General features: G+C 37.4%; 1 protein-coding gene across 2 annotated transcripts in view; it reads left to right on the forward strand.

Annotated features, from left to right (window-relative positions):
* The window catches only part of ctnna2 (catenin (cadherin-associated protein), alpha 2), a 1795296-nt gene that overhangs the window by 1310288 nt on the left and 459222 nt on the right, over nucleotides 1–25786 (forward strand). For both annotated transcript variants that reach the window (XM_039751821.1, XM_039751823.1), the window contains exon 8: nucleotides 14370–14450. In XM_039751821.1, coding sequence (XP_039607755.1) covers nucleotides 14370–14450 — 81 coding nt within the window. The remainder of the gene's footprint in view (nucleotides 1–14369; nucleotides 14451–25786) is intronic.

Raw genomic sequence — 25786 nt, forward strand, 5'->3', positions numbered from 1 at the left:
TAGGGATTCCAGACCAAGAGACCGCCCTGTCCCCTCTGGGCAATCTACCTAACATAAGTGAAACAGTCCTCTTTGGATTTTAGGGTTCTCATGGAAGGACTTGATGATGATGGTCACGTAGACTTCTGGCTTTCAGTCCATCAATGTTGGTGCATCATGATGCTTTGAGTAGGTGGTGGTGGCGCAGGCCGCCACCACAAAGAAACCGGAAAAATAAACAGAAGAGAGAGTTGGGGTCAGTACGGAATTTAGAGCCACTATGGATAGTTATTATAATGAATTGAACATACAGAGTATCAGTATTAAGTTAAAATGAAGTTATAAAAAGGCCATATTAAAGTAATGTGTTTTCAGCAGTGTTTTAAAGTGCTCTACTGTATCAGCCTGGCCAATTCCTATTGGCAGGCTATTTCCAGATTTTAGGTGCATAACAGCAGAAGGCCGCCTCACCACTTCTTTTAAGTTTAGCTTTTGGAATTCTAAGGAGACACTCATTTGAAGATCTAAGATTATGATTTTGAATATAGGGTGTCAGACATTCCGATACATAAGATGGAGCGAGATTATTTAAGGCTTTATAAACCATAAGCAGACTTTTAAAGTCAATCCGGAATGACACAGGTAACCAGTGTGGTGACATCAAAATTGGAGAGATGTGTTGCCAACATAAAGACAAGGACAAAATAAAATATACGCTTAACGCTTACTATCACAATTTCAGTACTGTATTATAGGTCAAACTAGCAAAAACTTGATATAGACTATTAACACTATTACCTTTATGGGTATGGCTAGAGCAGCTGCACCTTAGGCAGGGGAAACTAACCTTATTTTTGCCATATTTTTTTGTGTAATACATTATCAGGAATTGTTAATCTTTGCCTTAGATTATAAACTTACACAAATGTTTGTTTATAAAACTATAATTCTTCAAATCTTTACCATTTAAATAATTTAAATTAATTTGTTTATCTAAAGATAGGGTTGGTTTCTTAATGATTATAACATTCAATGCAAGACAGGAACCAGTGCTGGATGGGGCACTAGTTATTGCAGGAGGCAACTATACTTGTATATTCAGTGTCAATTTAGAGATAACCATCAGCCTAAAGTGTGGATGTGTGTGGAACATGCAGTATTAAGAGACAAACTTATGCCGGCTTACATTGTATATAGAGCTTGATGATGGCTGGCATGCCGTACCAGCAGTCCTCTGTTTCTGCTTTGCAAACGAGAGCATCGCAGCACATCTCAATCTGACCTCCAAAGGGACACCTTAGTTTTCTGCAGTATTGCATGCATGTTTTGTATATAAGAGCACTCGGCAATCCAATCCACTTTAAATTTGTATGTATTTTATACTGCGACATGAGGAAGAAGAAGGAGCTCACAGTACTGTATGTACCGACTTGTTAACCACGTCTTCTTTGAACTTCGCCTAACTTTTTCTTCATCCGCTTCACATCCATGCCACTCACCACCTCATCTCTTTTTCTTTTGCAGGGTAGCTGCCATTTTCACTTCACTGCTAGCCTCATTTCTCTGCAATTATAGCCTCAGCTTGTACAGTGTTGCTGTTCTGCTTGCATATTACTTGCATGAACTGCAGAGCCCATTTCTCTGCATGATCACTGCTGAAACATAAAAAGGACATGCTACATAAAAATACCTCATTCACTACAGCATTATAACCAACAAATTCCAAGAAATAAAAAAACATGTGTCAGCTAATTTTCTTTTTTCTATGTCACCCAATTTCAATCAAATCCATTGAGGCATTTTTGAAGTTTTGGGGTATTTAGTTTTTTTCCAGTGTTGGGGAGTTTTTTTTTTACCCTGAGTAATGATATAGATTACTGATACAGATACCTAATAACATAGATGTGCCATCCTGTGAAATTTCATCCTTTTAACTAAATGAGAAATAGTGCTTTTGTTGATGAGTGACTGAGTTTGTTAGTGAGACAACTTTACATTATATGTATGTGTACCCCCAGTTGCAGCCAGTCTGCCACTCCCGTTGTGAAGAGGAGGGCTGAATGCACCCCATAGAGATGTGGTCGCTCCTCCAAAACCCGCTCTTAAACGGTGATACAATGGGAAACAAATCCAGTTTATTTTTTTAAACCTCCTCTTTGCTTAATCGGCTGCTGGCTTGCTGCTGCAGCCGTGCCGTATGATCTGCATATAGAGAGAGAGAGAGAGAGAGAATAGATGTATGTATGTGTATATATCTCTCTCTAAGTATATATTTCTCTCTATATAAAATCCAACGTCTGTCTGTCAGTCTGTATGTCTGTCCACTTTTCACAAGAGAACTACTTAATGGATTTAGATCAGGTTTTTTTTCCATAATTTGCTTGAACATTTCCGGTTGATTTTGTGATTTGTCTTATTGCGCTATGTATCACAGTTCATCTGCGGCAAACATTTGTTTGCGTGAATCCGAGAGACACACAGCAGGGCCGAGGGGAGGGGCCCTCCTCATTAACACATCCGCCTCGGGGCATGTACCTTACTTCCACTTAGCTAGCAAACGAGAGAACTACTTAACGGATTTAAATCGGGTTTTTTTCTAGAATTAGCTTAAAGATTCTGGTTGATTTTGAGACTTCTCTCATCTCGTTAAGAATCATAGTTCACTGTCCTGTTTCACTACTATGTGGGCAGAGGCATCAAGAATGAATAGTGTGTGATGCCTCTGCCCACGTAGTAGTGGAACAGGGTATACTGTATATATATATATATATATATATATATATATATATATATATATATATATAGGGATTACGCGATATAACGAGGGATTACTGTACTATATATATATATATATATATATATATATATATATATATATACAGTGATCCCCCGCTATATCGCGCTTCGACTTTCGTGGCTTCAATCCATCGCGGATTTTAAATTAAGCATATCTAAAAATATATCACGGATTTTTCGCTGGTTCGCGGATTTCTGCGGACAATGGGTCTTTTAATTTATGGTACATGCTTCCTCAGTTGGTTTGCCCAGTTGATTTCATACAAGGGACGCTATTGATGGATGGCTGAGAAGCTACCCAATCAGAGCACGTATTACGTATTAAATAAAACCCCTCAATGATATAAGATATGCTTCCCCCGAAAACTTCAAAGCTCTAACAGCCCGTATTGATTTTTGATTGTTTGGTTTTCTCTGCCACTCTCTCTCTCTCTCTCTGACATTCTCTGTTCCTGACAGAGGGGGTGTGAGCAGATTAGCTGTTTGCACAGTGGCTGTTTGCTTAGAAGATACGGATGCGGACGTGCCTGTAAAAAATGCTGAAAGACTACCTTCACATTGATCCCTTCATTGCGGCGGCTTTATCGCGGTGCTTCCCATACTTAAAAGCCCAACAGCCCTATTGATTTTTGATTGTTTACTTTTCTCTCTCTCTCTGACAGTGTCTGCTCCTGACGCGTGCACTCCTTTGAAGAGGAAGATATGTTTGCATTCTTTTAATTGTGAAAAAGAACTGTCATCTCTGTCTTGTCATGGAGCACAGTTTAAACTTTTGACTAAAGGGTGTTATTTCATGTCTAGAGGGCTCTAATAATGTTAAAATACGTATTTAGAAGGTTGTAAACAGGTTTTCTATGCTCTAACTGCGAAAATATTAGATTTATAAATAAAGAATCCTACTTCGTGGAAATTCATTTATCTGTCTGGAGTGGATTAACCGCGATAAACGAGGGTTTACTGTATAACTGTGTGGAGAATATTTATAAACAGTGTGGGGGAGTTTCTAAGGGCTTAAAATATTTAAAATAACCATACAAACATATGGTTTGTACTTTGCGGATTTTCACCTATCACGGGGGGTTCTGGAACGCAACCCCCGTGATCGAGGAGGGATTACTATATATATATATATATATATATATATATATATATATATATATATATATATATACTGTATATATATATATGTATTCAAGGCATTCATAGTCTAATTGTATGGGTGGTTACCTACCAGGTAACGCTTGTGGTTGGTCAGCAAGTCGGCTAACATCCGCCACGGCGCCCCCTTTCAGTTGCGAGAAGCAGATTAAAGAATGGTTTAAATAGTTTTACTCTCAAATACAGAACCTCAGACATCAGCGCTAGAGGCGAAGGTTTGATTCCCGAGAAGGGGTGCAGTGAGTGTGTACGCCTGATGAGCCCAGAATTAGGGCAAAACACGTGTTGCGTACTCTTTGCATTATTTTACAGTATAGATAGATTAGAGAGTTTTTTTTTAACAGATTTCTATATTTTATCTTGAATCTGCTTTTTGTTTTTTTTTAACATTTTATTAAAATCAGATAACATTCCATACATGCAAGTCAAGTTTAACAAAACTAGGTTCAAAACAAATCAACTCCCACCCAGTGCATTTTCTAAGTGTTTATCAAGTTCATAGGATTATCTGATTTCATGCAAATTTTCTGGCTAGTCATTGCATGGTGTTGGCAAATTTCACAACTAAATAAAGGAAGGGTAATAGTTCTAGGACAGATGCCAGGTGTAGCCAGATCCCTTCTGTATAATTTTTTTTTGCTGCCCACTAACCAGCTCCTGGTCCACTTTAGTAATTTAACGCTGATGCCAAGGGCAGAGACACAGCATTAAACTTGACATTGCTGCATACATGGTTGAAGGTGTGTCAGTCCATTACAGGTAACATTTTTCTTCTTCTACTCAAAATATTGTAATCTCCAGGTTTATAGTACAGACTTCCTGATATTTCATTTCTTTACTTTAAGCAGACATTAAACCTGGGATACAACACATACAGCACAAGGAATACACATTAGCACACTCTCTTTATCCATCTATCCATCCACAGAATAGTGCATGATGCTGAAACTTGTTCTCCCTGAGTTGAGGCTACTGTTCGATCTCTAGCAATTCTCAAATTATAGAAGAATTGTGTACAACATGTATTATATTTAAGGTGTGTCCAGCAGCTAAGAGAATAAAATCAGAAAGAAAAAGGTGACAAAAAACGTATTCATCAATTTACTTTTGCTGTTAAATCCAATTTCAGGACTGTAGAGAAACAAAATCCATAAAAACAGAAACAGGTACAAAGCAGGATCCAACCTGGGAGAGAGTGACAGTCTCTCAAATGAAATGAAAAGAAATTATAAGAACAAGAAAGAGTCTAGAATGAATAGCACTTGCTTAGAGTAATGCTAATGGGGTTTAGGTCAAACTAACAAAAACATGAAAGTGAGCTTCCCAGGAGGAAAGTGGTGAGATTTAAGATGGGTTAGCATGGAGGACAGTATCAGTAGCGAATGCCAAAAGTGCTCAAAGAGATGCATTTGGGACCTAAGGGAGTGTGAAGTGCAGGTCAGAAGTGAAAACAGGAAAAGCAGATTCTGAATGTAGATGAAATCAAAATGGAAGAAATTACATCATTATGTAGCAGATCCCTGGCCATTTTTAAGGACCACCAAGATGAGATACTGAAACTATAGAACTATTATATAACCAGATTCAATGACTTCTCTCATGTTTGGACTTTTTGTTTGAAAATGCTATGGCTGTAAATTAAAACAACCATCCAAAGTTCTCATTAGCTGCAATGGAAAAAGGCTTAGGTGCAGGCAAGTGCATACTGGAAAAGAAAGCAGAATAACAGAAGTGACTTCTATTGAGTGTGACTCGCGTGACAAAAATACAAATACCATCGGAAAAGAGACAGGAAAGAGGCGGTCATCAAAACAAGTGTTGAGGTTTCAGGAGGAGATATTTAGAATAATTTAGAAAAGAAAAAGAATCAAAAATGCATGTGCTCAATTATAGTAAAGTTGTAAACTTCTTGTAACTCCTTGAATCTTGCACACTCATGCTGCCAGGAAATAATAGGATTGCTAGAATATGTACAAGAGAGAGGTGCATGTCACCGATGGTAAGCAGTTTTTCACATTTACATTCATGAAACACTTGTGGGTTCCCTTTGCTGGCCTTGTACACTCTTTATAAATGAATGCCCAGGCTACTTGCTAAAACTGGAATGACATGCCAGCATCAGTACACATTATTCATTGTGAAAAATCTATAAGCTGTAACCTAATCACTGTGTTAACAAGGTGTGGGAGTTGCTGTCTGCTCTGTCCCATCTCCGCTGTGTAAAGGCTTTTACCAGCATCAATAGGACGTTCAGGCACAATTATTTCCAATCAGCCTCTTATAGATTATGAGTTAAAGTCAACTTCATAGAAACATTGTAAACAGACTTTAATTACCACTACAAGTTGCAAATATGCCTCAGCATGTTTAGTTTTGATTACAAAGTGTGCTTTGGGGGTGTTTCTGTATCCTGAGGCAAATCTGTTGACTAATGGAAATCAGTACCATTTATAGCTGAGTTGTGCCAAATAAATATCAAGTGACAGAAACTGATTGCCCTTAGGCTTCATGAAGAAAAAATAACAAAGCAGAACAGTTTCAGATTTGACTTGGATTTTGTCTTTTTCATATTCAAGGCCTATTAATTTATTTATACTATATACAAAAATACGGTTCTATTTTTCTCTCTCTCTTTTAAATGCACGGTGCATAGAGAGCGACTGATTTGTATTGGATTCACTAACGCTGCATGCATCTTCCCAACTGTTACTCTAAAAAGAAACAGACATCACCAGTCAGAGGCTTACACGCTGCTTAAAATGCAAAATATGCTGTGTCTCAGCAGTGCGTGCGCAGGTCGTGTCATATCCAAAGAAAAGAAATGGATTTGCCTTCAACAATTAAATGAGGAGGCAATTTGAATTATAACACATTTCAGTAATTTGGACAATTGAAGCATGCCGCCAATTTTAATGGAGTGTTTCTCTTCCAGATTGTCGGTGCATATTTGCAGGTCTGTTTTTAATGATGTCTTTTTAAAAAAAATAAAATAAAAAAAAAATGTGCAAAAACAAACGGCGATTATCAACAACAGCCACGATCGGAAATGTATTCAAGAGAGTGATTAAAGCAGATGTAACCTTTCCTTCCTGTAATGTCACATAAAATCATTAAACTTCATGTCAGACGATATTTTAACTGAAGATAGTGCAGTTACAGATGTGATTAATGTCCACATTTAATTCGAGCTGGTTAAAGGGTTATCTTATAACAGTTGCATGCTGACTAACCTGTGTCGGGAGGAAAAATGCAAATCTTTTTGAAGAGCTCTGCTCGGTAGGTATCATCTTTAGCTTTTGCATTTGAATGGAGACAGTTCAGAGTAAATAGACAATAGATGCAGACTTCACAGGGAGACTTCCTGGGCTATACTTTAAAATAATGCATTTAGAGAACCAGTGCCTACTTTTTATAGTGTATTTTAAATTGAGAAGATTTATTTTTTCTTGTTTTTTGTTTTTTTCTGAGCTCATCGAATGCCAATTGTTTTATCAGCCGCTTTATCCCTAGCTCGGGTTGAGGAGAGACACTTGAGGGATGTATTCATGAAGAGAAGGAAAAGGATAATAGGAAGACACTCAAAGAAGTGAAAGAAGAGAACATAAAAAAAGAGGGAAGGTTTAGAAGAAGTAGTCAATAGGCAGATCCAAGTGGAAGACATTGATGCAGAGCTGAGTAGAGGAAATCAGAGAGAAATGTGTCACTGAGTTAAGGGCTGAGAATCAGGAGGACAAAATCAGAGAGAACAGAATGCAGTGAGTGAAAGAGTTTTAAGGAGGTGGAAAATAAAAGACAGAGTTAAAGGAAGAAAGTGACGATGGGAGAAAGTTTAAAGGAGTAAATGGAAGGTTGGAGCTGAGAGGTAAAATTAGAGAAAATAGTTAGGTAGAGCACAGGGCAAAATGAAAACGTCAAGAGGAAGACATTGAGGAACTGAAGTGGAGGGAGACAAGGGGAGTGAGTAGAGAAGGTTGGGTTTAGAGAATCATATCTAGGAAGGAAGTCCAAGGCAAGATGTCCAAAAGAACAACATGAGGAGTGGGAGTCAATGGGAGGAATAAGATTAGTGAAAATGAAGAAGTAAGAGAAGGGGTACCACACTTTAGACTGCAGATTAGAGAGAGATCTAAGGGAATTAGTCAAGGAGATTTAGGTTAGAGAAAGATGGGTCAGAGTAATGGAACAGATGTTTAAATTAGGGAAACATATCCAGGGAAGATTGGAAGTCAAAAGGAAGAAATGGAGAGTTGATTAAGTGAATTAATTGAAGTGAAGAGCATGGAATCATGGGGAATATGTTGATGGTAAAGAAGTGTCAAGACTGAGACTGAGTCAGTAGGAAAGAGGCACATGCTAAAAGTTAAGTGTAGATTGTTTTGCTTGCTCTCATTTTAGCTAGGCATTTAATCTTGAATGTCATTGATGTTGCTTCTTTATATCTGATTCCTTCGGAGTGACATCTGTGAGAAATCTACATCAGCTCTCCCAATTCCAAAGATCTGTTATCTGGTTGACTGGTGATGTTGAATTGCCAAGTCATGTGTTAGTGTCTGTGCTTGCTCTCTGAGAACTAAAGTTGGTTTCCCCCATTTTTTTATTGAAGCTGTGAATCACCATGTCTTCCTGTGGCTCAGTGTAGACAAAGCTGTCTTTGGGAAATAAATAAATGAATGACTGAACGTTTTTATGTGCGAGAATCCATGCTTGCATTAAAACACAAGTGGTACATTATCCTGTTCAGGATGTGTTAATACCTTGTGCCTGCTGCACTGAGATAGGAACAGTGTGTTTTGACAATTGTAACTCATATTTTATTGCCATATAGTTAGTTTTTGTATCCATTTGTAGTGATTAATTGATTGTGTTGAGAAAAAACACACACCCACATGCAAAATCAAAATTCATTTGCTAATTTTGTGAAACACTTGCTCTGACATTTTAGATGAAATAAAATTAAAAGTCTCATGGTATTTCAACTTTTGGATCTTGTGTGCCTTCTTTGGAATTTATTCCAAAAAACACATTGCATATTGTAACTGACAAGCCTTAGGCCTATTTAAGAGAAAAAGAATAGCCACTGGCCATTTCTGCCCCATTCTTGGCAGGAAGCTCTCCCTCACAGAAGCCCAAATGTGATGAGATAATGAGCCCCTAGAGAGGCAATGCGTAACAGCGGTTAACATGCTGAGCTTCTGTTACTCGATTTATGGACTTGCACAGAGGGAGAAAGCAAGCAGAAGTAGCTACTTCTGTTGGAGGTGATCACTGTGCATCATTATCTGTGACTCCGTTGAACACTAAAAATGTAATGTAGGCCATTTTTTTTTCCTTGCCTTTGCCTGTGGCCCTGACAGCCTTTTCTTCTTTCCTATTAATAGCAGTTTGTCTGGGTCCCTTGAAGCCATACATCAGATTTGTAGTGCTTTTCTTCTCAGTTTGAACTTTGTGACCACTTTACTCAATCTTCCTATCTGTTGTATCGCTTCCTTTTATTACCACTGAGTCCGGTAGCCTCTGAAGTTAAAAGTTTCCAAAGCACTTGCTCAGGATGAACTACACCTGTGCTCTCAGTTATGCAAAATTCACTACAAATCTATGATATTATACTCCATGTTATGCTGTTTTTTGTCTCCATCTGGATGTCTTAAATAAATTCTTTAGAAACATGTTGTCCTTTATGACAGCACAAAAAGTTTATTTTGAGAGGTCCTGCTGTGTAAATGACACTGAATGAGAGTGGCTCTTAGCTGCAGTTTCAGGGACATTAGAAGAAAGAAATCAAAATAATAATACCTTTACCTTAAACAGTGTAGATGATAAAGATTCACATTGAATACATTTTTGTTATACATTGTATACGTAAGTCTAAAATCTACAATCAACTAACGGTAATGAAAAAGTGAAAACGCCATTTCAGAAAGGTTTGAAAATTTCTGAAAAATCAAAAACTGAAATCTGTCATTTAAGTAAGAATTCTGGATTATGGGTTATTGAGTGCACATTGATGGCCAAAAATGGGAAATGTATCCATTTAAAATAAAATCTATAACACTATATAATGTGTGAAAAAAAGTGAACAAATGTGAATATTTTCTAATTTTACTGTATGTGTGTGTAGATAGATAGATAGATAGATAGATACTTTATTAATACATATATTGTGGGGTACAGCTCGGACACAGTCAAAGTCAAAAGTGAACTTTATTGTCATCTCAACCATATACAAGTATACAGATAGACGAAATTGCAAAGCTCAGGGTCCACAGTGTAACAACATGATGTGCAAATAGTAAATTAAAAATAGAATAAAAATTTTAAAATTTATAATTAAAACACAAACAAGACAAGACATTGTGCAAAGATAGGACAAACAAGTAGCAGCAATATTGATGTGTAAGATATGTAATATAATAAGTAAATAAATAATAAATAATAGATATAGATAATACAGAAATTATCAGTGTATGATAACAGTTGTTTAAGACGTGTGTAAACAATGACAGGTCAGAATGTTTCATAGCATAAGGATATCAAGAGTGTCAAAATCCTTAGAGGTCAGTATGAGATTTTCAGTTCTTTTCTACATGCACACTCATCTTAGCAGGATATTGGTTTTCATGTATAAAAAGTTCTGTTTTTAGTGGTGGTTGAGGCCGTGTGGAAGGTCCCAGGGGGCAGCCTGACAGACAGGCAGACATAATGTTTTATCACCACACACGTTTATTTACGCTTTATGTACAAGTATAAGTGCACAAAACCTAGTGCCGCAGCACCAATCACCCCTTTAGTCCAGGCCTCACAGTCCAATGCCTTTCTCTCTGGTCCGCCTCCCCTCCAAGACTTTGTCCTTCTTCCACCCGACTCCAGCCATCGAATGGAGGGAGGCGGCCCCTTTTATGCAAGCGCAGATGGGCTCCAGGTGCTTCCCAACACTCCTCCTGTGTGGCGGAAGTGCCAGCTGTGCACCTCGAAGCACTCCGGGTGTCCCCAGTCTTCTTCCCCCCAGCACTTCCGGGTGTGGCGGAAGTGCTGAGGTCCAGGGCTCCGAAGGCAGCAGGGCGCCCCCTGGCGGCGCCCACGGGCCCCTACAGGGTTGAGCTTCCAAGCTCCCTAACTGTGGTCCCCAAAGCAACCAGGGCGGTTGCCCCCACATGGTCTGGGGTAGGCGCAAGCCCTCCTCCGGCCTTCCTGGGCGTCTCTGACAATATATATATATATATATATATATATGTATATACATTATATTGTGACAAACGTCCTGGGACCTTGTCCCACCGGGACGCTGGGAGAAGGGCAGTGTTTTCCCTGGAATGGAAGAGGGCAGCCTCCCTGGATTGTGTTGTGGCCACGGACCTGGGGAGCTCAACCTTGTGGAGCAACTTGGCCACCAGCAGGGGATGCCTGGGCAGCTGCAGAACTGTGATCCGCAGCACTTCCGCCACACCCATAGGTGCTGCCAGAAGAGGAGCTGAACTTGCTTGCAGCACTTCCGCCATGCGGGGAAGTGTTGCCAGATGTTAATTGGTGAGCACTGAGTGCTGTATAAAAGAGGCCGCCTCACTCCACTCGGAAGCTGGAGTCGGGTGGAAGTGGACAGAGCTTGGAAGAGAGTGGAGGCGACAGAGAGAGAAAGAAAGGAGTCTAAAAGGACTGTATTCTTGGTGGTTGGTGCACTGTTTTGAGTGTTACTGTGTGTTATACAATAAAAACGTGTGTGCTTTGAGACATTCTGGGTCTGCACGTTTGTGTCCGGGTCCGAATATTCCACTATATATATATATATATATAAATATCCGAATATTCCACTATATATATAAATAGGGTTACAGACTTGCACAAGAGAGAAGGATGTGAGTCCAGGTTTACAAAAAAAAACAGCTTTATTGTTGTTAAGACAGGAACATTCTCAAAGTATTTATTCAAACAGGAGCTGTCATTGAAACACGCAGCACACAAGCAGTGACAATGACATCGTCCTACATTCGCCACTTTCTCAGATCAAAAGAACAGATAGCCTTTGTGCACAGAGAGGAGACAGAAAGTGAGCACAGTGCCAGGTCAGTGGCCAGTTTTAAATGATCCCTGCATCACCCTTTAGGTGACAGACGCGTTATGTGGTGAGCCTACAAACGTACACTTGCACTGGGGGTGGACAACCAATCTCTGCCTGCATTAACAGATTTTCAGTGCTCAGTACAGTTGGGGGGGGTTATCAGGGTCTCAAATTATCTATCTATCTATCTATGAGATCACTATTTCAGCCTTGTTTTTATTGACAAGCTGGAATATTTAGTTTCTGACACTTTTGTCATACAAATAGCATCACGTCCATTTTGTGTAGTCTGTGACACCACACTGTACCAAACGATAATTGTTTTATACAGTGTTGGGTAATGTTAATAACTTTATAGCGGTTACTCACTGTTAAGTGCCACTTTAAGCAGGACCAAAGACATGTTAAACTACTTGTAACTTCTTCCATATGATTTAAAGAACTTTATTACAAAGTGCAGGTAAATTAAAGAACATAATAAACTTATTAAACCTGGCCAAACATATTTCTAACAATGGTATTTCCTTTACTTGAAACCCATGTTAACAAAACGGTTAACAATCTGTTGCTCTATGTCCTGCTCAACAGCAATCATTTGACCCAGCTCTCTTTATAGAATTAGAAGCAGGATAATGGAGCACCTACTTATTATACATAAAGGCATGATTAATCAACTAATACATACACTTTAATATAGGCATTTATGTATTATTATACAAAGTGCTCATTTTAAGACTTCAAATCACTTTACAAAGCTATGGGGAAGCATTGCTAGACTAATGCTTTAGACTCGGATTGTGTGAAGGTGTGGCATTTGACATTATATGCCTAGGTCATTTTTTGCGTGTACTTACTTGCTTTAATGAAGAATAATATAAAATGCATTTGTAAAAAGATGCACATTTTCTCTGATGTCTATCCAGTGATTAAACATGTGTACAGTAACAGTATATGGTTTAGTGTATATTTTCAACCTTGTACAATTCATAATGATTCCTAAATTTGATTTCTAAGCAAATGACTGGCATACATTGTTGCAACATAAAAACCCAACTCGAATTATGGTATGCTAGACTAAAACAGGGTTGATTTAAATGCTGCAACATATGAGACATCTCTTACATAAGCCAGTAGTTCTTTCCGTAGTACACATTGAGTCTGTAGTTAAAGGCTCAACTTCCCAAAGTATTTTAATTTATCTTTAGAACCTTTTAATAGATCAACACTTTTATATTATGCTATTTGCTCTGATCACCACTGGCATGTTCTGCTAGGTAAACAGGTTTGCATATAAGAAGTCCGCTCTAAATGTAACTAGAAGCCAATGTAAAGACAAGAATAAGAGCTATCTGCTCATACTTTCTGGTTTTAATAATTATTCCTGCAGCGGAATTTTCAATTAACTTAAGCCTACAAATGGAACAATTTGAGTAGCCTATGAATAATGCATTAAAGTAGTCAATTTGTCTAGAAATAAATTCATGAATTAACGTCTGTATTCTGTATATTCAGAAAACATCACGATTATACTTTTTGTGGAAAAAGCAGATTTTGGATAGTGTTGTAATGTGTGTGGTAAGAAAGGAACAGATATAAAAGATAACTACAAAGCTGCATGGAGGTCCAGTAAAAAAAAATAAAAAACAACTAATTTATTTTGATATAAATCTATTAAAACACCTTTTAAAATTACACTCCATAAAAATGACCTGGTTATTGATGCTATGTGTTGTATGTGTTTTCTATTTTGCTGATAAAACATTTTCTACTGGTAGCTAGATGGATTAACAGCAAAATGTTGATTTGTGCTATTTTTGTCATGGATGTGATTTAATGAGGGTATACGGTGCCATATATGATGAAGTGGCTGGGCTATAAATATCCATTTTTGACAAGGTTGCAGTTTCAGTGGTGAATTTCCTCTTTATTTGCTTGAGATGTAAGCAAAAAATGGTGATTCTAGTTTGGCCCAGTATTAGGATGTGTGTGTTTCTTGCAATGGACTGACATCTTGTTCAAAATGGTTTCTTTCTGTCTTACACCTACTGCTGCTTGGATAAGACCTGGCTCCACCTTACCTTGAACTAAATAGGCTGAATAGAAAATAGAGCAATAGATAAATATGTCACGAAGTCCAAATATTCTTGCACACAGAAGCAATGTTAATTACCTCATTATTCTCCAGATATTTATTGTTAGAAATTATTATATGAAATAATAGTGATTGTAGTTTTACTGTAAATTGTTATTTTAACTTTAAACTGGATTTAGTATTTACTTCTAAATGTAAAACATGTGCTCTTATATTTTACATAGATAGATTTTATATACAGCATAGTCCTTTTAATGTACTAATTGTTATATTTTTTTGTCTATCTTTTAGACTGGCAGAAAGGAAAAAGGAGATCCGCTCAACATTGCCATTGATAAAATGACCAAAAAAACAAGAGACCTGCGGAGACAGGTATTTCTTAATTTTTTCCAGTATTATTACTGCCTCTAAAATTCCAGATATTGCTGTACATCTGATTGTGATAAGAAATTACTTGCATTTAAAGAGTTGTTAAAAAAATATTTATATGTATCTGTCCGCCGTACCTTAGATACAAGAATATTTTTGCTTTCATTATTGATTCATGCCCTCAATATGAGGGCATTGTATTTTGTGCACTGTAGTCTTGCATATTACTTCTGATTATGCACTTTTTTTTAGTAAAGTGATATTAGAGTCAAAAGTGGATAAAGTGCTATAGTCGAAGTTTTCCCAAACCAGGACCTTTTGAAAGGTTTCTTGTTTTAATTGGTATATGCAATTAACGTTGCTTTGCTCTTATTCATTCAGTAATGTATTAGAGGATTGAAGTTTCAAACAGACAGCTGTTTTTTTCAAAGTGACTTTACTAATTATCATTTTATTCTTATCACATTACTTTCTTCTAACTATTCTCATTGCCATCTACTTGTCAATCATAATGTAAATATTGTGTGGTTATTGATGAACTTTTATGTCTAACTATTCATTCATTTTTGAGTCTGAATGTCAAAATTAGAGACCAAAATCTAAAACTAAACCAGCAGGCCGAATGATACTCCTAAAAGTTTAATGCCACCAAGTCATTGGAGAAAATAGGACAAGGCACTGTAAAATTTTGGGATATCTGCAAGATCTCCATTTATTAACCACAAATTCAATAAAATAACAAAAAGTGTTATCAGTTCTCATCATAGGACTCCCCCCTCAACTCTCAAGCTAGAAGAGGAAAAAGCAGATAGCACATGCACTATCTTACAACCCATACTTGATATGTCATCATGGCTGTAAAAACTGTATGTGCATGTACTGTATGTATATGTGTGTGTGTTTGTTTGTGTAAGAGGGTGCCGTGGCGGATGTTAGCCGACTTGCTGACCAACCACAGGCGTTACCTAGTAGGTAACCACCCATACAGTCAGATTGTGATTCAGACTATGAATGCCTTGAATACATATATATATACAGTAATCCCTCCTCGATCGCGGGGGTTGCATTCCAGACCCCCCGCGATAGGTGAAAATCCACAAACTAGAAACCATATGTTTGTATGGTTATTTTTATATATTTTAAGCCCTTATAAACTCTCCCAAACTGTTTTTAAATATTCCCGCACAGTTATACAGCATAAACCCTTTGTATTCTCTTAGTTATTAGGTAAGATTCATTGAAATTATGTATGTAAACACACTGTTTATATACAGTAAAACCTAAATATTATTTTAAAGATATCGAGTGTCTCCGATATCACATATGTTACAGCCATTACGATAGAAAGGCCACCAGCAATAAATACGTGCAATGCAAGATAAATTGTATACTGTAAATGTGTGTACAGTGACACTAAACGTACGTACATGTACTAAGTACTGTAAGTAGAAAATTTATTATGGTTACTCACCAACAATGACACGATGACTTGTCCGATAACAATGAGTTTAGTTTTACTGCACAACAAAGGAGAGCATTACAGCTCTTCTAAAGGAGCCTGTTCAGGCGACTGTGTAGCAACGCCGTTGTTCTTCTTCAATCCAAATCCCTAAAACAGATTTCATCCAGACTACTGGCTTATTACATCCACTTACAACTCGTTTTGCACCCTGGTTAAAAGGACACTGCGACCATAGATCTTATATTCCTTTCCTATTTTTTAAATAAAAAGAATCGTAGCCTCATTGATGCCGTAATGGCGTCCTACAGCGGTGTAGCTTTTCCCTTCCTTCAACAAATCCAAAACGTTTACCTTTTCGGCAATCATTAACATCTTCCTTTGGTGCTTGGGCACAGCCCCAGAAGCAGAGTAGCAGGAGCAGATCGTTTTGGAGCCACAATGAAGGGGACTTCTTAGCACTTCCGGGTCAGATCAAAACTCTTCTTTTTCTTCACCCCGGAAGCACGTCATTCCCCTTGTCCTTGCCCTGTGATTCTGATGTACTTCCGGGGCGTAGGGCAAATAATATTCTTTGCTCCTCCCTGCAGCTCCATCTAGCGGCCCCTGTGGTATCCAGCACCTCCATGCTGCAGGGAGGGCTGCATCTGGCGGCCTGGGGGTATTGGCCGGGTTAACAAGATGGCCATAGACCACAATATATATATATATATATATAAAATGTGCATAATAAGAGGTATTTGTTAAAGCATGAGGTACAACTCTTAAAAAGCAGGAATTTTGACTTTTTTATGTATTAATAACCATTCAGCTGATCTCACACAGGGAAGCAGTCAAAAGAAGTCAAGCAAACTGTCATTTGCCTTGGCCTGATGCTCTTGTCCTTTTATGTCTCTTTTATGGGGTGTAACTAAAATGGGTGCTCATACAAGTTCTGAATTATATGACGTTCTCAAATATGTTGTTAGTGATCTCATTTGAGCCTCTAAGGCTATTGGTTCAAGGAAACAGATTGAAATTTGGCATGATATATGACATAACATTCTAAATGCACTAAATCTAATTCAAGGTCAGGGAAACCAGAAATGTATCATGGCAGTATCAGAAACAAAGCAGAAACTAGCTCTGGATAAGGTTGTGCATGCACATACACTCAAATGCAGCTATGTCTGTATTGTCAGTTAACCTCAATATGTAACCAAAGAAAACCCACAGGCACCAAACTTGATCCCAGGATGTTACATCCATGAGGTGACAGCACAACTGCTGCACAAATGGGTTAAACAATTCCTATATATCTATACTACACATAAGCTGAAGCAGTGCAACAAAGTAAATTTGTGTATTTTTTACAAAATGCATGTAATATATACTGTTGTATTATATGGCTGATGCCTTTACCTAAGGAGAATTACAACATTTGATATACAGTTGGTTACATTTCTTTTTTGAGTTGGAGCACAGGCAGGTGAAGTGACTTGTTCATGGTCACACAATGAGACACATTGTGAGATTTGAGCCCATAATCCAGAGTCCTAACAAATAAACCACACACCCTTACATACTATAGTGTCTATATATAAAGTATAAGTCAATGTATGTGTGTGTGTGTGTGTATGTATGTATGTTCCAGAATCACTTCCAAATAGCTGGAGTGATTTTCATGAAACTTGATACACATTCTTCTCACTTGTTGACTAAAATACTGTAGAGTGAAATCAACACTAAGCCACCCCCTTCTGGGTAGGGTGGGGGGGTGATCTTGCAGTCTTGTATGCATGTTATCATCCAGTTGGCACTCGGAATGACCACCTGAGGGCGAACTGGAGGTGGCTGCCAGCATTTTTTATGTTTGAGCACCCCCGCACCCCTCTTGCTTTTGAAATTAAATAAAGTTGGCCGGGTTGGCATCCCAACTATTTATGGGAATCATTCTGTCTTTTAACTCGAGCGCTTATATATATATATATATATATATATATATATATATATATATATATATATATATATATATATATATATATATATATATATATATATATTGTGACAGATTGGGGGCACTATCGCTCCCTTGAATCCCTGTCCACGACTCCAGACACCAGGAAGTCCAATAAGTGACTTTATTAATCTTCCACAGTGCACAAAGCACCCTCTCCTCCACAATACTCATAAACATTCACAATAATACAATCCTCCACTCCCAGACGCGTTGCCCTCCTACCACCCAGCTCAGCTCGCCGTCTGGGAGCTCCCATAGTCCTTATATAGTACCCAACCCGGAAATGTTTCCCAATCCCCAGTCCACGTGACTCTTTCACTTCCGGGTCAGGTACAAGTCCTTTTTCTTAATAAGTCATCCTCGCTTCGCTCTTACTTTTTTACCGTTCATTTAATCATGGCTAGTGGCGGAAAAATTATAAAATGGAAGGAGGATTACACTGAGTATGGTTTTACCAAAACAATTATTGATGGCGAATCGATTATTCATAAAGCTTCAATTGGTGATCTGTTTTTCTGTGTTAACGTCATATTTTTTCATACTTCTTCTCAAACCAAGGGGGTGCGAGGGTAAAATGAATCGGGAAGTGCTGATCAATGTAATCGGTGTACCAGCAAATCATGCATTGACAGAAGTTTCCCTTTGTTTGTAATGCAAAGTGTGATTAAATGAAACATTTTAAAAATAACGTAACACGATTGTCAATGTAACCTTTTGTAAGTAGTGCCTGGAGGATTCAGTGTGGAGAAAATCTAGAGACAGCGTGTGTATTAACTTGTGGATTTTTCTGTGAGTATTTGGTGGCAGCATCACAAATTCGCTTCTGTAAGACTGCGTTAGCCGCGGAGCTCAGCTCAGAGCGAAATGAGGTGAATGGGAGGGGAGATGATGACGTGACTCCCCCACCAGCCTTAACTGTCAATCCCCCACAAACACAGTCTCTCGGAATTTGCATAAGCACAGCCCTTCACCTGCAATTTTAACTTAGTTACAAAGTGATCAAAACTCTTGTTTATATCCTGCGTCCTCTCATTAAACTTGAATCCCGCATTACCATGGGCATGACAAACGCCAGCGGCAGCCTGTCTATGAACTTAATTTAAACTTTAGGTTTACACCGTGCTTTGTTTCCGAAGGAGCAGCACTCATGAATATGGTTATATATGTCACCCACTCGCTTCTTATTGTTTCGCTGCCTTCTTAATTATAGAATGCATGTTTTCTTCACCGCTTTTTGGAGCTCTTCCTAGTTTTCTACATACTGCGTTGACAGTCAGTTCACGTGATTACGTGGGAGGCGTGATGATGTCACACGAAACTCCACCCCCCACGGCTTTCAAACTCAACTGCATTACAGTAAATGGAGAAAAATAGCTTCCAGTTATGACCATTACGCGTAGAATTTCGAAATGAAACCTGCCCAACTTTTGTAAGGAAGCTGTAAGGAATGAGCCTGCCAAATTTCAGCCTTCTACCTACACAGGACGTTGGAGAATTAGTGATGAGTGAGTCAGTGAGTCAGTCAGTCAGTGAGGGCTTTGCCTTTTATTAGTATAGATAAGATAAGTAAGCAATTTTATTTTGATCTACAATAAACATCCTATATTTATTTTGTAGATTCAGTGGCTCTCTTTGCAATTTTTGTTTATTCATTAATTAACTAAATGTCATTTGTTTTGCAATATCGTAGCTAACGTGTTGGTGTTACAATTTTTTCGTAAAAAAGAAATAGGATTTTTTTTCAATCAAAAAACTAATTTAATTAACTTATCAAAGTCAAACGTAAAGTATAGACCAAATATAGCTATGATATTTAACTTATAATATTTATTTATATACGTAAAATATTTATCCTTTGATTGTAAAAGAATATCAATTGGAATAGACTAATTGGAGATTCAGAGTTGTATGTCTGTTATCATCCATTTGACGCTTGGAACATTTGGACAATCATTGAAAATTGCTGGAATCAATTTGGACACAGCCTGTTTCTCACATGGACAACTTTATGTGGCATGTTCAAGGGTAGGAAGTCCAAGGAACCTTTATATATTGGCTAAAGATGGAAAAAACTAAAAACATTGTATATAACAAGAAACTTCAGTGAACAATACAAGCACATTAGTGAGTCTTCATTGTTTGTTAATTTGTTTTATTTTTAAAGTTGTGTTTTTTTTAATTATATTTTTCTCAAACACTTTATTTTCCTCCCAGTCAACACTGGGTATTTCAACTACTATAATATATAAGTAAGCCCTCTGAAATTATAATCATGTTTTTGCAAATAATTAGAGTCAAAAAAGGTCCCTGATTTTGCCATATCAAAGGATATTTATACCTATATCCTTAAAAAAAAAATATATATTTTTTAAACTGGCCACCATGAATTATACTACTCTCTTCAATGAGGAGTTATTTGAGAATTGTAGTATAGTTTACCAGCCAGAATTTCTAAGCGTTACCCCAGGTAGCATCACCACCACCACCATCTGCTTTACAGTACCTATGACTTTAGGTACTTTATTTAGTTATTAGTGATGCCTCTGACTATTAAAGTACAATTACTTTGGAATGTGTTATCTGCTATTAGTTACTAATTTGTGGTAAAATGTTTACTTTGCAAACCTAGTTGAAATTACATTTTGCTTGTTTCTACTACATGGTTACATGATCTTTGTTCAGTTTGGTCATTTGTCCAGCCATCAGTCTGCTCTAAAACTTCCTCTCTCACAGATGGCCCCCCACCCAATGCACAGTTAATCCTGATTGCAGGAGTTGGACTAAAGATCCCTTGTGGGATGGACTTAGCAAGCACAGATAAAACAAAAGTACTGTATCTCTGATACAGTAAGTGCAAATTCTTAAGGGATGATGTATTCCTTGTCACATTTTTCATCTGTTCTTTGATTAACTGAATGTTTCAGTCCAATTCTACGCCTAAATTGAATTGATTTACTTATCCATTTAGTTTCACTGTTAGTGTGTTTTGCTTGCTTTGTTTTATTCAGGGTAGTCTAGTTTTTCCCCTATCATCCCAAAGACTAGCATATCAGGTTGACTGGTGTTTTGTCAAGGAAAGGACTAATATTAACCCTGTACTCACCTTATAACTTTCTATGGAGACCCAAATATCTCAAACCTTTGACTCTTGCTCTGTTAAGTCATACTTACCACCCTATTACAGAAATGCAGCTACAGTCTACAGCTCCACTTGTTATCACCATCAAGATAAACCAGGGTTGACTGCACTTATAATCTTACTTATTTCCTTTTTGTTTAACTTTCCAATTCCTGGACAGTAACGTAGAATAAAAGCAAGCAGGCAGACATGTTCAAACGTCTGTTCACTCATTGCAAACTTGATGTAGATTTTAGGATTCTTGTGCCTAAAATAAAGCAAAGTAAATTGGGTGCAGGGACTACCCCATACAACCTGGATGTATGGCAGCTCTCTTGCTAAGAGTCTCGGCACACAATGTACCTAGGTATTTGGTGGCTTTTTCAGTTTCACTTCAGAGCTGATGGATGGTTAATCCTGAGCATTTTCTGGATGGAATTTTTGAACCAAAACTTCAAGTTCCTGGCTTGTGCTTCTTTACAGTTCTCCTGGGACCAATGGGGCATTGTAAGTTAGTAGCAAACTTCCTTATTATGTGCATGCCTTATGGCCTTGAACCAATTCTGGCTAGGCACAACTTATGTTCTTGAACCTTCTACCAGTAAGTGATCTACCTGTGACGATGGGCTAGAGCAAAATATGAGTTTTGTCTTTGCAGGCCCCAAACTGTGGTTAATGTGTTTGTTTAAAAGACACCAAATTCATCTTTTTAATGATTCCCACTACTTAGTTGTGCAGTAAGTAGAAAAAACACAGAAAGCACCTAAACTGTTACATGTTAAGTTGTCCTTTTGTCTACGGACTTTATCACTATAGACATACAGTATATATCTAGTATTATATGTGAAATATAAAAGAGTATACCAAAAAATTGTTCAGAGTCTGTCCCCACATCAAATGATGAATCTTATAGACACCTTTATAACTGAGTGTGGGGATGTTTGCCCCATGATAGATTGTCCTCCCATTTGTGCTTTGCCAATAATGATGTTGTGTTAGGCTCCTTCTCCTTTGACCTTGACTTGGACTAAACTGGTTTTAAAATGGACAATAAAAACAATGACACTGTTAATAAGAGAGGAGAGTCTGCCATTTTAAATTAGTTCCATCTTTTATTTATTGTTGACAAAAGCAAATAATTTTGGATGATCTACTTTTTCAAGTGGTATACTTACACAGATCTCCGTCTTAATTGAATCATAAATTAATACATTCTGCCTCTGTCTGCTCTCTTTACCCTTGCAGATACATTGTAATTAGTTCCTAATGGTATGATTATTCATGTGCTGATGATCATTATGGGCGCCCACTGAGACACCTTGAGGAACAGAGATGAAATGCAGCTTAATGATCTTGCTGTTGCATTTTAGTGCTGACAGGAACAACCAAAACCTAGAAACCTGTCCCTGAAACTCCACACCATCAATAAAAACAAATTAATTAAATTTACTGCACAATAGTATTTCTTTATAAAACAGAAAGATTCAAGTTACACAAAGAAGGAATGCAATATACAAAACCCAAAAAGAGAAATTAACATTTATTAAACTGAAGAGAATTAAGTTGACTAAGGAGAACTAAACCTGTGAAAATGTATGAAAGGCCAGTATAGGAAATAAGGAAAAGAAAACTAAAAACAGATCCTTAGTTAACAGCGAATACCAAGAAAATAAAAAGCCTGGAAGACAAAGTGCCATGTCTGCGATTGCATTCACAGCACCAAATGTTAATGACAAGTTCCTTTTCCATGGACTTTTTAAAATATATTTACACTATTTACAGTAATTCTTTTGATTAGTTTAGCTTTCATTTGGTTGTTCTTCTGGTGCTGTCCTTGCTTGTTGTTTTTTATTTGACTTTGTTTCTCCTTGGAATTTATGGGATAGGTGGGAGGGATGTGAGGGGATCCTGTTCTGTACTTCCTGGTCCTTGCAAAGTGATTGCTACACTTATGCTCCATCGCAGCCAGTTTGTGCTTTTGTATTTTCTTCTCTTTACTATTTTCTTTAACTGTAAACAATTTTTTTGTTATTTCATGTAATGGTCGGGGCCTGAATTCTCTGAATTTCCACACGTACTGCCTTGATTTTTTTACATCATCAGCATATTGAAACTGTGCTAATATAAGACACTTACTTATGATTGAATGACATTAGTCGCTGCCAAAACAGACAATGCTTCACCCCAGATGTGCATTCCTCACTCATCCCAGTCCTTTTGAAAATTCTGCAAAGATCTCAGTTTGGTAGATAGATGGCTTTCATATTTTAAACTCATCTGCATCAGAATACACTTTTTTCTCTTCACATCATACATACCAGTCACAAGTTCATTATTTATTTATTTCTCAAGCTTTAGTCTCACTTATCCTGCATTTTTGTTATTTAGGCCTCCCCAGTCTCAGACCATATTTGTGTTCTTCTTAAACACCATAATCTTAACTTGCAACCCCATGACAACAGATGGAGATTCAATGCATCACTCTTAAGTAATAAACAATTCTCCAATCAATTAGCTTCTAAATTAAAGGAATAAAATTATGAATTTGAAATATCAACAGTTAGGGCTGAGCTAAGCACACTTCTCTCAAGCAGAATTCCAGCGCTCTTTATTACTGCATATCTTAGGGGCCAAGCCTAGTAAACTCTTAGCCTTTTCTCACCATCATAATGAATCATTTGCCACAATCTCTGCTATCAGGATGGTGTCTGGTGCAATAACTAATGACCATTAACAAATGAATAGTGCCTTTGTACCCCTCCTCATTTTACTCATCTTTCATAGATTAGTTGAATTTGCCTTACCTTTCAGTTGAGAAAGCATTACATTTTGGTGTGACTCTTAGTCTGGAGGTGCTGGAGGAAGCTTTAAACTCTATGATTAGCCAAAGGAATTGATAGAATTTTGTCTGAGTTTATTTCAGCCTTTTTGGGGGAACACTTCAGGTACTGCAAAAATGGATCTATTGCTTATTTACTATTATGTAAGAAGACCTTAACAAACCCTTCTTTAAATCTTCATAACATTTACAAAACATCAGTAAAGTTTTATTCATCTCTGCAATGTGACCTACTAACAAAACTTTACTTTGGAGCAGTCTGAGGTGGCTTAACTGAAACTCATTCCTCTTGATATTTTACATTTAGTATAAGATCTGTGAATCATTTATATTAATAAGTAATTTTACCATCATGTCAATATTCCACATTTCACAGACATGAATAGCCTATCTGCTGATCTTTTATAAGGGTTATGAAGACCGAACAAAGCCTTTGTTAAGGTCTTCTTATATAAGAGTAAATGAATAATAAATGCATGTTTGCAGTTCCTAAACTAAAGTGCTACCAGTTTTCTTTACCTACCTTCCAAATGCTGAATGTGGTCATTTTCTCACAGTATTTAAACCCTAGGATAAACACTGCAGTCATCACTCTTCTACTAAAACAAGGCAAAGACCCTACTCAGTGTCGGAATTTCAGACCATTATACGTAATGAATTCAGATGTGAAACTCTGCCAAAGTCCTGGCACAAGACTTCAGTCTGTTATTCATAAATGAATCCATCATGATCAAACTGGTTATATCCATTCCCATTTTGCCTCAGATAATCTCAGAAGACTGCTTCATATAATCAATGCAGCACCCTTTTTTTCTTCCTCTGCAGCTTTACCATCTTTCGATGCTGAAAAAGCATTTGATCGTTTAAATTGGGCATTTCTCTGGCAGGTTCTGGACAAGATTAGCTTTAGTGCCGAATTTGTGGGAATGATTAAAACATTATACTCCACTCCTTCAGCTGCTCTCCAATTCAGGCACATCTCCTCCTTTTTTATTAAGAAGGGCTCCAGACAGAGCTGTCTTTTCTTCCCTCTTCTCTTTAATTCATCATTAAATCCACTGACCAAGGCCATTTGTACATCTAAATTATTTTCTCCAATCTCTCTAAATAATATAAACCATAGAATATCTCTTTATGCTGATGATGTATTCATTTATCTAGGGAATGCTCCTAAGGATCTTCCACATGTTGTAGGCCTTTTCAAATCTTTTGAAATTATGTCAGGATATAAAATTAATTGAGTAAAATCCTTCTTATTACCACTTAATGCTTCTGCTGTTCTGCCAGTTTCCTTCATCTAGCCCCACTGCTGATTGGTTGAAATATTTGGACATTGACATATCCTCTTCTGTGAATTAAATTTTTTATTCAAACATTTATTGTGCCTGTGCAGACATGAAATTCTCAATCCAGTCATGGACAAATTTCCCAATGTGTTTTCAGTTCCATCTTCCCACTGTAAAGATAAAGGTTGTTCACTGGCTCAAATTTGTAAGTTCCATGATTCCTCTTCCTTCCTTTTGGTCAATTTTCTCTCTGTGGCCTTAGAATCTCAAATTATCTATTCCAACTTTGTGGGGAACTTTTTTTTTTTTTTTTAATTTAGAAACCCCGTTTATCAATTTGGTCCCCACTGTCACTTTACATCACATCACAAATTCAATGCTGTCAATACCTATTGTCCCTTTTCCACATACTGTACTCTTAGATTTTTCAGACATCACTCTCTTTATGCACTCAGCTTAAACACTTATATTTGGGTACAGTAGCTCATTAAATTCTCTTTGCTTCTTGATAGACCACCCCCGAGACCTGATAAAAATACCTGTCTACCTATTATAATTTGATTTTTCTGGAGCTATCTGCATCACAAATTGATGGAGCATCAGCATTTCTGTTCATGGCTGGGAATCTGCTGCTTCCA

This window comes from Polypterus senegalus, chromosome 4, assembly GCF_016835505.1.
Source record: "Polypterus senegalus isolate Bchr_013 chromosome 4, ASM1683550v1, whole genome shotgun sequence".
Lineage (NCBI taxonomy): Eukaryota > Metazoa > Chordata > Cladistia > Polypteriformes > Polypteridae > Polypterus > Polypterus senegalus.